The 15,490-nt window shown below is 32.0% G+C and overlaps 1 protein-coding gene across 6 annotated transcripts in view; it reads right to left on the bottom strand.

Annotated features, from left to right (window-relative positions):
- Positions 1–1,903: 1,903 nt before the first annotated feature.
- LOC140061010 (77 kDa echinoderm microtubule-associated protein-like) overlaps positions 1,904–15,490 on the bottom strand; it is a 42,705-nt gene continuing 29,118 nt past the window's right edge. For all 6 annotated transcript variants that reach the window (XM_072107406.1, XM_072107409.1, XM_072107407.1 and 3 more), the window contains 13 exons: positions 14,871–15,020; positions 14,690–14,762; positions 12,773–12,874; positions 11,502–11,597; positions 8,178–8,312; positions 7,700–7,799; positions 6,922–7,076; positions 6,438–6,563; positions 6,099–6,230; positions 5,656–5,812; positions 4,997–5,278; positions 3,996–4,126; positions 1,904–3,357 (listed from right to left, as the gene is read on the bottom strand). In XM_072107406.1, coding sequence (XP_071963507.1) covers positions 3,226–3,357; positions 3,996–4,126; positions 4,997–5,278; positions 5,656–5,812; positions 6,099–6,230; positions 6,438–6,563; positions 6,922–7,076; positions 7,700–7,799; positions 8,178–8,312; positions 11,502–11,597; positions 12,773–12,874; positions 14,690–14,762; positions 14,871–15,020 — 1,771 coding nt within the window. In that variant the 3' untranslated portion in view covers positions 1,904–3,225. The remainder of the gene's footprint in view (positions 3,358–3,995; positions 4,127–4,996; positions 5,279–5,655; positions 5,813–6,098; positions 6,231–6,437; positions 6,564–6,921; positions 7,077–7,699; positions 7,800–8,177; positions 8,313–11,501; positions 11,598–12,772; positions 12,875–14,689; positions 14,763–14,870; positions 15,021–15,490) is intronic.

Raw genomic sequence — 15,490 nt, 5'->3', positions numbered from 1 at the left:
TCATGTATTTTAATCGTACTCATATATTATTAATTACTGTTAGGGAAGTTACAGTCCGTCACAATTTCAGCACAAACGCTGATTGGTCAGAGGGAAAACCTTACGATTTCAAAAACAAAATTGATCTCAAGAAATCCATCGCTCCAAAATCCGTGCATCCGAACTTATACGTACGGAATTCAGTATACCTAATGTCTGGTTCCCCACTCTAGAGACGCAGCACAAGGACGCAACGCATGTGAGTTGACCAATCACAAGCGATGGATTATTCGAACTGTCACTTGTCGTTGGTAAAGCTTGGTTCCCACTAGAACGTAACGCAAGGACGTAAACGCAACGCAAGCGTTTTAACCAATGACAAGCGAAGTTATAGACAGTTAGCAATCACAAGCGAATAAGCCATCGCTTGTGATTGGTCAATTCACTTGCGTTACGTCCTTGTGTTGCGTCGCTAGTGTGGGAACCACGCTTAAACACGCTTGCGTTGCGTTTACGTGCTTGCGGTGCGTCCTAGCAGGAACCAAGTTTTAGTGTGAACGCTCCTATTCTGTATGTAACACCCATTTTCATTTTTTTTCTTCTCAAATCTTAGGACCGGGATTCGGCTCAGTGTGAACCAGGAGGGAAGAGCGAATTCATTCATGCGAACGTTCTTTAAAAGCTTTTTTATATTGAACGACCACGGTTGCTATGCGAGAAGAAGCGGAACAAAAGCATGTTTATCCTTGATTATTTAATTTATGTAATAAAGAATATTATGCTTTTGTTGTCTGAATCAACATTGTTTGGACAAGGTAATATACGTTAATCGAGTTTTTATTGTAAATGTATTTGTATAACACTTTACACCAAAGGACTTGTGACGTTTTAATGTCTTTAGCTTTACGAAAGGACAAAGGAAAAACAATTGTATATATTCCGTTATTTTATTTTGTTTTTGTCGATTTAACCGTTAGTCAAATAAGTAACAAAACAACGAGGAAATATCAGCAACAAATATTAAAAAGCAACAAACGAAGAATCGCAATCGAATATGTATACCAGGATAGTGTCCTGCGTTTTTCTATGCTTGTTTTTGTTTTATGTAATTTATGCTTTTTGTATTATTGTTTTTATTTTTCTGGATAATAAATGAATATGAATATAAGTAACAGAAACGGACCTAAGAAGCGTCAAACACGAATATAATTCATTGAAGAAACGCAACAAACGAAGAATCGCAATCGAATATGTATACCAGACACGGACCTAAGAAGCGTCAAACACGAATATAATTCATTGAAGAAACGCAACAAACGAAGAATCGCAATCGAATATGTATACCAGACACGAACCTAAGAAGCGTCAAACACGAATATAATTCATTGAAGAAACGCAACAAACGAAGAATCGCAATCGAATATGTACCAGAAACAAAGAATCGCAACAAATAAACATCGCAACCATGGAATAAGTACTATAACGAAAGATAGGCATAAACGAAGAAGTGCGACAAACGAAAAAACGCCAGTGCCGCAAACAAAGCTAAGGAACGACGCAAAGGAAGAAGCGCCGCAAACGAAGAAGCGTGACAAAACGCCGCTGAAAGCGCAAAAAAGTTACGAAGTGCGACAAACGAAGAAATGCCGGTGCCACAAACAAGCACAATAGAATTTTACAAAGTTCTATGATACTATAAGTACCACAAACAAAGAAGCACCACCAGCGTAGAACAAGTACCACGGTGCAAATTAATAAGGCCACAATCAAATAAGTGGCATAAACGAATAAGCCTCGCAGTCAATAATCACGAATTAGTATTGCGATGCACTATCAATACCTGGAACTGAATTTATATGGAAAACTAAATACAAATATTCAAATTATAATCTAATAAATATAATAAACACCATAAAAAAAGCTATGCCTGTAGTCGCATTTATTCTATAATCATTTTACGGAATAGAGAAAATCTATATTCATGCCAAAAGACTCTAGCTTCAAATAGGATATTATTTCCTGTACGTTGACATTTGTATGAAAAGACAATCTAGTAAACTAATTAATGTTATATCCTGAAATATATATCTAGAAAAAAAGAAAAATCACCAGTTTGTCTTTTAGAAAATCTATAACACTATATTATATAAACATGCATTATGTAAGTAAACTAGTACCATATGCGACTCATCGTCCTTAAAAATTTACTAACTACACGAGTCACTTAGCAATTTCTGATAATTAATCAGTATCATTTTATACACTGTTGTACTTAAGTATACAATTGTTCGTTGCTTACTGTTATGGGTCAAGGGTCAGATATTAGCCATAAATAAATATAAATTTTAAATTATCCAAATAAAAACATAAGCAAGCATTTGACAAAATTGTAAATGTATACATTTTTTTAAATCGTCTACTGATACCTTGTACAAATCCTACGGTACTAAACATAGTTTGCCAATTATTTTGCAAAATATAAATTGAATTTTTTTTCTTTTTAGTGAATTCATTCATTTTAGGTAAAATTTGAAATAGCTTATACAGGGACATCTAAAAGCTGTTTTTGTACTAAATTGCTAATTACCCTGTAAAAAAAAAATTAATTGAAGCTTCCCATGTTTTCTTTAGTTCAGAAATATACGTTTGGGAAACGGATCGCCATCACTATTTGGTGAATAGTTTGTTCGTTTTTTTTGCATGATAGTTTCTTTGTTTAAACTTGTTAAAAAATACATCTAAAATGCTTTTATCTAATATAAATTTGTTCAAAAATGCTCAATTTGTTCTTAGTAGAAATGTTATTAATTCTTTAAAGTGTACAACTTTGGCATTATATTATAATTATAGATTTAAAAGATATTTTCATTATTTTATTAGTAACTTTATACTATGCACCATTTAAAAAAAAGTTATTTTTATATTTTTATTGTACCATCTCCATAGTTTTATAACCAAATCATGTATTGATTTGGTTAGCCTAGCAAAGAATACAATACACGCCAAAATATCAGACAAAAACACATTTAAGAATTCCATTCATCTCCACCAAGTGTAAAATCTTGTTATTCAACTTTACGTTAAATACAAGCGTTACCAAAATCTTTACTCTAGAGGGCAGCGTTTGAGAACGAACATCATGAAACAAAGCAAGCATTCTTAAATCTTCTGAGACTATAAATACTGCCCTCTCTAGGTTTTGTTTCTAATGACTGCTGGATTCTAGCAGAGGGGCATGTTATGTGGTTAGAATGGCTCGATCTTCCATTGAATACATGACATATCCTTGCCCCCTGTCGAAATAAGCTTGGAGTCGTCTTTGAAGAAATCCACTGATGTAACGTGAGAACTATGGCCAGAGAATGCATTAGAAGCAGACTAAAAAAATACAGAAGAAAAAAACAAAACAATGAGTAACTTTTTCACAACACAAAAACCATTGTTCACTGTTTTTTATTCATTGTTTGCAAAACATCATTTGTTTAATACAATTATTTGTAAGATGTATTGCCCTTTGAAACACAAAAAATGAAGGTCAAAATATTCTAAATTTAAATTGGCCATATTAAAGTAATATTAAAGTTATTCACTTTAAGTAGAAAATTCGAGCCAAAAACAAAAAGTTTACGTAACAGGTAAAATAATTTGATTACATTTCGCCTGAAAAATCGTCATGAGCGAAAGTAAACAAAGATTTCAAACCATGAGTATGCATTATGCATGATGCTAATTAGGATTGTTTACAACTCGTCCCAGTTGAGAATGTGTTTTCACACAGATCACAAGGAAGTTTTATGATTATGCATACAGAGTAGCCAAATATTTAATTTTTAATTTTTTTTTAATTATTCAAAGGGACAATACATCTTTAAATAAACAACATAAAAAGCATAAGTACATACTATACAATAGGCTCAATACAATTAATGCTGATAATTGTACAATTGTGTCAAGATTGAAAAACTACTACTAATTAATACTATATAATATTTTTAGGATATGAATGTATTAATTACCTTTGGTCTATTTGAAGGGTACTTAAACAATTTAACCTTTCCAAAATCATCACCAGTTGCTAAAATGTTGCTATTGTTGGAACGAGCTACTGAATTGATATCTGTTCCGTCAGAACCCTCAGGCCAAATTCCTGATAAAGACAAAATAACAAATTAATATAGTGAACATGAAATGAAATGTGTCCATTAAGGTAAGAACATATTCTTATGAAAACAGCTATTGTAACTCACACTATTATCATGATATGATGGAGTAATGCATTAAAATGCAAGGAGCAGGAATATTTTAAATCATTGATACCAGGATTTGGTCCTGTGACCAGACAGGGGACAATTCAATATACTTAGATAGTCCTTACTATGTTGTACTGCAAACTTTATATCAAGATTTAAACTGCTTTACTAAAAATAGCCTGGTGGCCAACATTATACTGACACAGTACCTGAAAATGATGCTTGTGGTTACTTAAACGTATGTATCATTTAAACATTTCCCCCACCCCCCAATCAATTTCCTGCATGGGGCTGTCCCCAACTGATGCTACCCTTGCCTTCAGTGTGAAGACAATTTTCAGGAAATTGTCCCTGTAAAAAAGAAACGATGAAAGGCCTATTTTTGTTCCGAGATGTCCCGAGTTACTGCGCAGCATGTATTTCCCTGGTATTAAACTGACCAATCACAGTAATCAAACAGCGCGCAACTATGCTTTCTCCCAAGATTTCTCATGGTTTGCATATGTGTATGAAAACATGTAATAAATCAGGAGATCAAACCTGGTTACAAGTACAGATGTGAAAAAGGTCAATGTAGTTTATCTATCTCAATTTATAGTCGTTTAGCTCGGTCTACACTATCAAACTTTATATGTGTGTAATGTGCCCATATATGGACATGATGATGTCACATCACTACCATATTTGTGCATATCGCTACCATATTTGGGCACATGACACTTTTTAGTCAAACTAGTTCGATAGTGTAGACAGCGCTTTACACTCACCTGTGACTGGGTATCCAAGAGTACAAGTAAACGTTGCCCACTCAGTGTCCTTCATCGATGAAGATGAAGTGATTTGTTTACAGGTGGATGCTGTCCAGAAAAGAATCTCGTAATCTCCAGAATTACTCTGAAGGCATTGCGAGTCAGCTGACCAATCTAAGTGGGTAACGTAGCTAGAGTGTCCGCTACACTTGCCTACTTTGCTGTATTTTCGGCCATTTTCGGTGACTGCGTAGACGTAAATGTAATTATCGTGAGAACCGATGGCAATGTAGTTTCCATCTGAAAAGACAAACAAGAAAATATACTTTGTGATTGCAGATGTAAAGTATATACATAATTTTTACATGCATGTAGGGACAATGGCAATAGATCCATTTTCAACCACAAACAATCCTAATAAGTTTTAGGCTATCTGTATATAATTCTTTACATTAAACCATTCATAAATACATACATGTGTGACGTTTCACTAACATCTAGTCATTGCCAGATGAAGATTTGTTGAAAACAAGTCAAAACGTCGCACACGTATGTATTCATAAATGGTTTAGCGTAAAGAATTATATACAGATAGTTAATATAAAAAACAGATAACATTTTTAGGCTGTACAGTGACCACTGCACTAAGTTCCTCTCAAAAAAGCAAATAATTATACCTGGAGAATATCGGACAATATCATGTTGCTCATTGCCATCAGTGTGGACAGTGACAAGGTCTTTACTCTGTGTATCAAATGCAATCCAACGGCCTGTGGTGGTTCCAATTGCAAAGACCTCACCAGAAGGATGGAAGTGAGCAGACTGGCAAGAATCCTACAAATGCAAAATATATAAGATAATATTGTAATTTTAACACATACTATAAGGTCATTACTGTATTAGTTTCTTTCAAATACATAGAGAACAGACTATATGGTCACATGGGATACATAAGCTATTTTCTGTCAATTCGTCAAACTAGTTTGAAAAAAAAGTGCCCAAATATGGTAGTGATATGCTTAATATGGTGGTGATATGACATCATCATGTCCATATATGGACTCATCACATTGTTTTTGTCAAATAAAGTTTGATAGTGTAGACAGAGCTTGAGACATACCTCAATTGTCTTGGTCCATAATGGTCGATGGGATTCACTGTCCCACATTATAATTGTCTTGTCATGTCCACAGGTGAGGAACAAAGGCTGGGTTGGGTGAATGGCCATTCCCCACAGTTCATCAGTGTGTGCCTACAATTGGTACAAATTTATTTCATAAATTATTGATGCTACTGCATACATTTATTGTATATCAATGAAGTAACAAAGCAAATTTAATATAGTTATCTAATAAAATACCGACGATTCTATCGAACATATACGTTTGTTTAGGTTACAACAATGGAGGGTATTATAATATTTATCGCGCCATGAACAATACTTTTGTCAACAGCCTACCTGCACAATTGGAACAAAGTCACCACCAATATCCCCATGTAGAATGGTGTTACGTGTTGTTCCAACATAAATGTCATCCCCTTTTCCTTGGCATAGCACACGTACGGGACCAGTGGCCTCTGGGATCTACACAAAAACAAAGACAAATAGAATTCAAATATAGTACATATCAGTATTTTGAAATGTTTCTAAAGATTAGAAGAACGTTAGTTGCTGTAGACTTTGACCTGGTTCACCCACATACTTAACTATGCGCTTTACTATGTTGTGTATGTTGTGAAAAATCAAACCAATTTGATTTCTAACCCAAACCGATTTGATTTCCTGTAGCAATGTTTGCAGCACTGTTACCAATTGTGATTACTCAATATTGCACTGTGCTGGGTTCTTGTTGGAACCATGCTTTATTAAAAGATTCTACTGTAGGAACATAGGATTCCGAATCACGAAAATGTTACACAATTCTTGTTATGAATTAACTCACAGCTGTTTCACTTGTGGAGCTGTAGTTTCTGTCCCACTGTTTAATTTTGCGATCTTTTCCTCCACCAGATAGAACACTTCCATCCTTAAGAGTGCACAAGGAAAAGATTGGGCCTTCATGTCCACCAGTGACAGCATACTGAATACGACTATTGCCTATAAATAGAAACATAACGAGACATTTGTATAAAGTATGCAGTTAGGGGAAAAATGTCAAAATCAGCACTGTTGTCATGTTACAAGTGTTGTCAAAACAATATAGATTATCTGATAAAACTCTTAGAAAGTAGGAAACCTTTTACCATGAAATTAGTAGACATGTACACAAATTAAAATTTAAAAAACTTTTATTTTCTAATAATTCATATAAAAATAAATATTGGAAATTTGTTGTTTGATGATAAACTACAGAAAAAGCCAATAACAGTACCACCAATAACACACATAAGCACAGTATAAGAAATACTATAAAATATAAATATATAAACATAATGAAAATTGATTTGACTTTGAGGAATACGTTGTAAAAAACTTAATGCAAGATTATTAAAGTAGAAGACTTGCAAAATAAATACAACTCAACTCTTGTAATACCTAACTTTCTAAAAATAGGAAAACTCTCCAAAAGCAACATTTTCTGTGATGTTCAAAAGTTCACAGATTTTCACATTAAAAACACATTTGTAGCACCAGAATTTCTGGTAAGCCAGACATATTAATCCAGCCCAAAGGTGTCTTAGGATAGTTGGCTCTACATGGTTTTTGTCCTTCATACTTACCTTTACCCCATATGTAGATGTTACCGTTGGAATCACCAGAGATGACATCACCATTATCGGCAAATGCTATGCATAGAACATACTTTGGCTTATCATGTTTCTAGAAAGAGAAATTAAACAATCTTCAAGTTCAAGTTCATTTATTCGCACAAAACAATATTCATAAATATGATAAACATAATGCAGTAAATAATTTTGCCATTGTGTGTGGAGAGACCAAATAAGCTCAAAGAGCTTTAACACTGGTTCCACCATGAGTAAAAAATAGTAGTGGATCAAGGTTCATATACAGGGACAAAAAGGGGTTACAGACAATACATACACTACACTTGAGGCAAAGTATGGATGAAGATATGACAAATAAAAATACATATTATATACTACATATTGCTATAAAAGTGGGTAACAATCACTAAATTAATTCCTATCAAATTTTTTTAATTAAAACCATAACAAATATACAAACAAAAGTGGTTACCTCAAAGATACCAGATTTTTTAGTAAGTTTTCCATCATCCAGCGTCCAAAAATAGATATGACTCTTGCCGCATGTAATAATTTGGTTTGAGCTAAGTGGGTGAAACTCGGCAGCGAGAACTGGCTCTTGAATGGTCTAAGGTTTATAAAATATCAAAGTAATCGTAAAAAAAAATTTATAAATATTGAAAAATTGAATATTTTGTGTTAGAATAGAAATATATTGTTTGAAAAAGTAAATTTCTGTGAAAAAAATAAAGCAATGGAAAATATAATTGTAATTATATGAGTGAATTTTTTAATTGTCATTTTTTATATTGATTATAAGTAATGTAATATAATCTGAATTTTCATTTATAAATGATTTTTGGAAAATGATGGATTATAGTTAAGAATAGAAATTAAATTCTTTCTGTAACTAAATTAAATAATGTTTATTAATGTATAGAAATAGGTAAACTAATGTTTATATAAACAAAATGTATAAAAAATGTAATGTAAAAAATATTGTTTTACTTTAAATATAATATTATATATTTTAAAATGTTAAAAAAGATAAATATGATATTGTAAATGATATAGGATGGTAGTTGATGTTAACCTTAATGTTATGAAGTCCAACATTAAATAATGTGATTAATTATGAAAAACTGTTTGTATGAAAAATGAAAAATTGGTGAAGTGAAAGTCCAAATATAATGTATACAAATGTTATGCAAAAAACGAATTGAAGAATCTTTATGTACTAGGAATTTATAATTATTTTTAAAATTTAATTTTAAAATATGATATTGTAAGTGATAGATTAAAATTGTAGTTGGTATGAAAATGTGTTGTATACTATTTAAACGTTTAAAATTTAATAATAAAAATTGATTACCGGTATTTATGTGCATTGTTTGTGTTTATTTTCAAAAAGCTAATCAATGTTATAATAGCAATATTAATAATTCAAAGAAAACATGGTTGTTAGCTTTTTTTTTTCAAATCAAAGCAAGCCAATCATAATCATAATCATAATCAAATATTTGTACTTTTTGTATTAGGTAAATTATAGGCAGAAAGGAAAAATCCAATGAAATCATTGTTAAATTGATAGATTAAGTGCTAAGCCAATCATAATCAAATATTTGTACTTTTTGTATTAGGTAAATTATAGGCAGAAAGGAAAGATCCAATGAAATCATTGGTAAATTGATAGATTAAGTGCTAAGCCAATCATAATCAAATATTTGTACTTTTTGTATTAGGTAAATTATAGGCAGAAAGGAAAGATCCAATGAAATCATTGTTAAATTGATAGATTAAGTGCTAAGCCAATCATAATCAAATATTTGTACTTTTTGTATTAGGTAAATTATAGGCAGAAAGCAAAGATCCAATGAAATCATTGTTAAATTGATAGATTAAGTGCTAAGCCAATCATATTAGTATAAAAAAAATATTCAACCAATAAAACTACTGTTAGATCATTCTGAAGAACTGATAACCTTTTTAGCAAAATAAATCTAATTTAACATTTTTTATAAATCAATTTATAATATTGAACCGTTTAGTTTCTCTTGAAAATCTGAAATGTAAAAATGTTATAAAAAAATAGAATTGAAGTAAAGACTGGTACACAAATCTAAACTGAAGAATTGTTACCAATGACTATGTCAAATGTATTCTATTGCAGTTTCTGCAGTAAATTAAATCAGTTGATGCAGTAAATAATGTATGGATATTGTATACACATATAGCATTTAGTGCAGACAATGCTTGAAGCTGCATAAAGCCATGCAATTTCAAACATATCTGTCTGACACTATCAAACTAGTTTAACAAAAAAAAAGTGTGATGTACCCAAATAAGGAATTGATATTCCCAAATATGACATCACCATGTCCTCCATATATGGGCACATCACATTAGTTTGATAGTGTACATAAGGCTTTAGACATCAACGTACCTTATTTCTCAAAGTAAGCTTTTTATTTGTGGCTCTTATGTTTTAAGCTTGCACATCAAGACATTTAATTCAACACATGCCAAACACATTAATTTAAAGAGGCCAGAGATTTCATGATATGCATTTGGAAATAAAGTTTAAGTAACATTATGTTGTAAAAATCGTACTGCAGTAGAATAAATTTGTAATAGTTCATCGAGTGTTAGTAATATGTGCAAAGAGAACATTTGTTCAGACGCAAGTGTAGGTCCAATCAGGTCATCCCAAAATTTTCATGCATTTATAATTAGCCAATGGGTACAATTTTACGAATTGGTTAAACCAATTGAATCCATTGCTTTATTTAAAATTACATTTATTATAATTTACTACATAAACTCTTTTCTTTCCTTTTGAATTGAGGAGTTACTTCAGGAAATAATTTTGGAGGCAGTGCTTTTTAAAACTCAATTACACCTTTTCTACATTAAACTATCTATCATTGATGTAAATACCAGTACCATTTTTTGTCCAGCAGCTTTTGAAATATTTGTAATTCTCTAATACCAACCAACAATTAAATATTTACTAATATTTGGAAGACATTAAACCCTTGAATCAAATACTGCTGGGTGGCATTAAGCAGGGATAGCTTCCTTCAAAATCCTCCACTTAGGCTAGCTTATTCATAACGCTTTTTGCCCAGCCTAATGCCAACATAAGTACCCATCCAAATAACTTCTGAAGACTTATAGGTACTTTCTTTCCCCACTACCCATCCTTAACTTTTTAACACCCTGGGAAAAAATGTATTCCGAATCAATCTAGGATTTTTGTCAACATTTAAAAATAACCTGGTGAGGTCGTGAGGTCAGACTAAAACTAGGATTAGTAAAAATATCAACCAGCTAAGTGCATTAAATGTTTCATACAGCCACTACTGTTTTAATTTATCAACTAACGGTAGGAAGTCTACACTTGACCATTGCGCAACATGCTTCAGATAGCAAAGCTGCTGCTACGTGGGCGAGCCACTAGCGTGCGATCAAACGGTGATATTGAAATGAGTTAGATGACGAGGAATTGAAAACAAGCGTCTCATTTCCTCGAGATGAAGGCGATGAAGGTGGAAAAAGTTTGCAAAAACACAGCCACCAAAACCAATAGAAAGGTTCACAAAACTTGCCTTAGTCGAACAAATCTTCTTTTGCTTGCGCCAGTCCCAAACGGACATAACATGATCGTTGGATTCATCCAACGCTAAGAGGGAAACACCTTCGTCCTTGACGAATCAAGCAAAATGCAAAAAAAGAAAACAACACTCTAAATCAAAGCAGCATGCAACATACAAAGAGAGGAACACAGACGACGTGTCCGTGACCTCTAACGTGTTACCTTGCTCTCGCTGAGTTTCTTCTCGCGGCTCCAGTCCCACACAGACATACAGTGGTCATTTGCTTCATCAACTGCTACTAATGTGTTACCACCATCCTACATGGTGTGGTAATTTGTTTAGAGTGTTCAAAAAGTTATTCATAGGTAAAAAAACAAATTACACATTGAATATGAAACTTGTTGCAAAGTACATATTCATAGTAAAAAAACAAAATAGTTTTAAATGTAATGATAAAAGAACAATTATTGCATGTTCCGCCAACTGAAAAAAACAATGAATGTTATTGTTAAAAGCACAATATTTATTTATATATATAGCAATACAATTTAGTTTCAATAAAGATATTTTAATAGATTTTTATTCGTTTCTTATTCATCCAATACTGTAGTGTATAGAATTTTGTTTTGACAAAATTGGATATATAAATGGATAAGTGAATATAAAAAAAAAAAATCGGGTTTTTGTAATCCAGCTTTTGTTATTTTAAGTTATACTTAGTCTTGTGATAAATTTGAATTATTGATTTGGAATACATATTCTTATCTACTTAGTTATGTTAATAATATTTTCATATCTATATTAACATAAGCATGGAATTATCCAGAAATGTTTCCCATGGGAGGATCATGTGATCTGTGGAAAAAAGGCTGTGATACCGTTGAATAAGCAACAAACCTGTGGTGAAACACTATAAAGAATGCTACAAATTATATTTTTCGTCTGTTCTCATATAATAATGTTGCTTGGAGGCCAAAATTAAAGCTATGCTTAAAGTGGAATATCATTTTCTCAAGATATTAGTTATTGTTCTTTTTGAGAAATACATTTATTTGAATTGAAATTATTTGAATTTAATTTATTCTAATTACCTAAACAGGGTTACATTAGGTGGTTAAAATAAGTACAGAAAGTATGTACCAACGTTTTATACCATTGAGTAAAGATTCTAGAAGTTACAAATATTGCTCTTACGTAAATTTATATATAGATACAATAAATCTATAATCACATTAAAAAGGAAATAAGTCCCAACAATATTTGATGTAGTCATGGGTTCAATTAGAGAAAGTATAAATATGCATTAAAAGTCACAACAATAAACAATTATTAATGTTTTAAACTATCTACTGTCCACTATTAACCTGATAGAAATAACAATTTCTTTTTTAAATACTAAGGTTTATCACTAATAATTAATGTTTAACATATTTTTAGTGATGCTAGAAAAAAATATTGTATACCTGTATACGATATTATTGAAAATACTTACAAATTTAGAGAATCCAACGCAGCAGACAGCGCGGTCAAAGGAGCCTACACCAATTACATGGAGGGTGTTGAGAGTTACAGAATCCCAAATGCGAACATGAGGCTATTAATTAAAGATAAAAAATACTTGATTTAAAAGTATCTATCAAAATAATATGAGCCACAACAATATACAAAATGCTAAAAGCAAAATGAAAATAAGTGATTTGTTTGACTGTTTTTTGAGAAGTGGTTATGGATGGCCGTTTTGATGATCTAGTAAACTACACTGGATACCTCTATTGAAACAAACACATACAAAAAAAAAGCAACTTCAGTTTTTCTAAATTTAAAACAACATATCCTAATATTGTGAACAGTATGAAAAAAGCTATTTCAAGTGAAACCAAGACTAGAACTACCAGTAAATCACTGGGCTTGTTATCATTTTGTTTAACTTTTTTTATTCGTGGAAAAAATTTCTTACAATCGGAAAAATAATATTTTTATTTATAATTGAATGGATGACGTCTCTTTTGATCCTAATAATTGTGGCAATTTGCTTCTACTGTTGTAAAATGGAGCTGGGAAATGGTAGAAACAATTTAGGCACAGAGTGTCTATTCTCCAACCAATTTCGCCTCAAATACAACTAGGCCCATACACTACATAAACCATGTCCAAGACTACATATGAAATGTGTTTTACATATATTTCAATACCACAACACAAAGCACTTTTAGCACAATAAGCAGCTACTGAAACATATTGCATTGTAAAGAAGATCAAGAACAGATTGTAAAATAATAGGTGATAATAATGGTGAGATCTAAAGCTCTGTCTACACTATCAAACTAGTTTGACAAAAAAAAGTGTGATGTGCCTAAAAATATGGTAGTGATATGCTCAAATATGGTAGTGATATGACATCACGTCTATATATGGGCACATCACATTTTTTTGTTTAATAGTGTAAACAGGGCTTAATACTTTGAAGCCAACAATATTGTGACAAAAATGATGTGTTGCTTTTACAAAATAATACAGAATTTATTCAAAAATACTAAGGCTACAACTGAATATACTTCTCACATACAGTAGGCTTCCATGAAGATTATTTAGGAAAGCCACTAAAATAATTCCATCGCATATCATTAATATTTACAGAGTGTTTCTAATATCTGTTTCTGGGCTTTAGTGAATTTGAACTGTGTTTTGTTTACAGAAGGTAACGAAAAAATAAAATGGGATGAAGAAAAGGGAAAGAAAAATGGAAATTTTTACTTAATACCCTAAATAATGCCCCAAAAATATAACATGGAAAAGGAAACTAAAATAGAAACTGTGGGGAAAGAACAGGTAGTAAACTGTTATCTGTTTTCCCATAATTCATAAAACAATTGTAAATTATAAAACAACAAATACTATTACATAACTAAAGCTTATAACCAGTTGTTTTACTGTGATATCTATTGAAAGTATTCAAATTGTGAAGAATAACTATAGCATCATAAATCATGACATGGGAAGCTTGGTTGAAATGACAGCAAGGGGGAAAACAGTGATGTTTTTATGTGTGGAACACAAGAATTACCTCTGCACCTTGCCTAACTTTCCAACGCTATCAATAAATGGAACAAAGTTATAATTTATTTTATTTATACAAATATGTAAAATGAACACTTACAAACATGTATGTTCATATCATTATTATGGTGTGGTTAAAAATAAATGAGGGTTATGTTAATATAACATTAGTCCAATAGAAAGAGGTTTACTACTGTTTTGAAGCCTTGTCTACTAATAACATACAGTATTGTAATTATTAATAACATACAGTATTGTAATTATTAATAACATACAGTATTGTAATTGGAAATAATGTATAATTTATCTTCTTTAAAATTGTTATGTTGTAAATTAAGACAAACATTTTTACCTTTCCTTCAACTTTGTCATGTCCAGCAACTTGTCCTGTTGCTATAGTTACTTTGTCAGGATGGACAGCAATACTGTTAACACAAAGTATGAAATTGTGAATTAAATAATTTTTAATATTTTAATACAGTATGCACTTTTTGATATGCATTTCAGTGTCTTTAAACACAGTGCATCCTTACCATCTAACATCATCATTGTGGCCCATATAATGGCGTTGCAGACCCTCTTCAACGTTAAACAAGACCACAGTGGCAGCCATAAAGTATACAATTTCACCGGTCGGTAGTAGATGGAGATTACTGCGACAATCACGTCCGCGATAACCATACCTGATAACAAATGCTAAGGAAAATCTTGAAAATGACTGGTTGAACTAGTGCCAATATACATTAGTTAGGTAACATGCTTTCTTGGTTCAAATCCAATAACAGATTTGTCTTATCGCCTATTAGTGCACCTCTTCTCATAACAAGATTGAGGGAAAAAACCCTAGCCATCAGCACAAGCTCAGCCGGGTGGTCTAGAGGTATGAACGCCAGGCAAGTGATCTGGGCGCCGTGGGTTCGAGTCCCACCCAAGAATTACTTGTATTTTTAATGTACTAATAGTATAAAGTACAAATTACACCAGAGTATAATAATATAGAATGATTGTGAATAGTGTGTATCTCTCTCTCATTTGCAGTCTTCTAGCCCAAAGGTTTTGCACTATGATTTTATGGTGATAGGGGTTAATAGGTACAGCAGGCCCCCAGAACTTATGGTGATACTAGGGCTTAAATGAACTGCAGGCCCTTAGA

Source organism: Antedon mediterranea, chromosome 10, assembly GCF_964355755.1.
Source record: "Antedon mediterranea chromosome 10, ecAntMedi1.1, whole genome shotgun sequence".
Taxonomy (NCBI): Eukaryota; Metazoa; Echinodermata; class Crinoidea; order Comatulida; family Antedonidae; genus Antedon; species Antedon mediterranea.
This window is presented reverse-complemented; position numbering and strand designations above follow the sequence as displayed.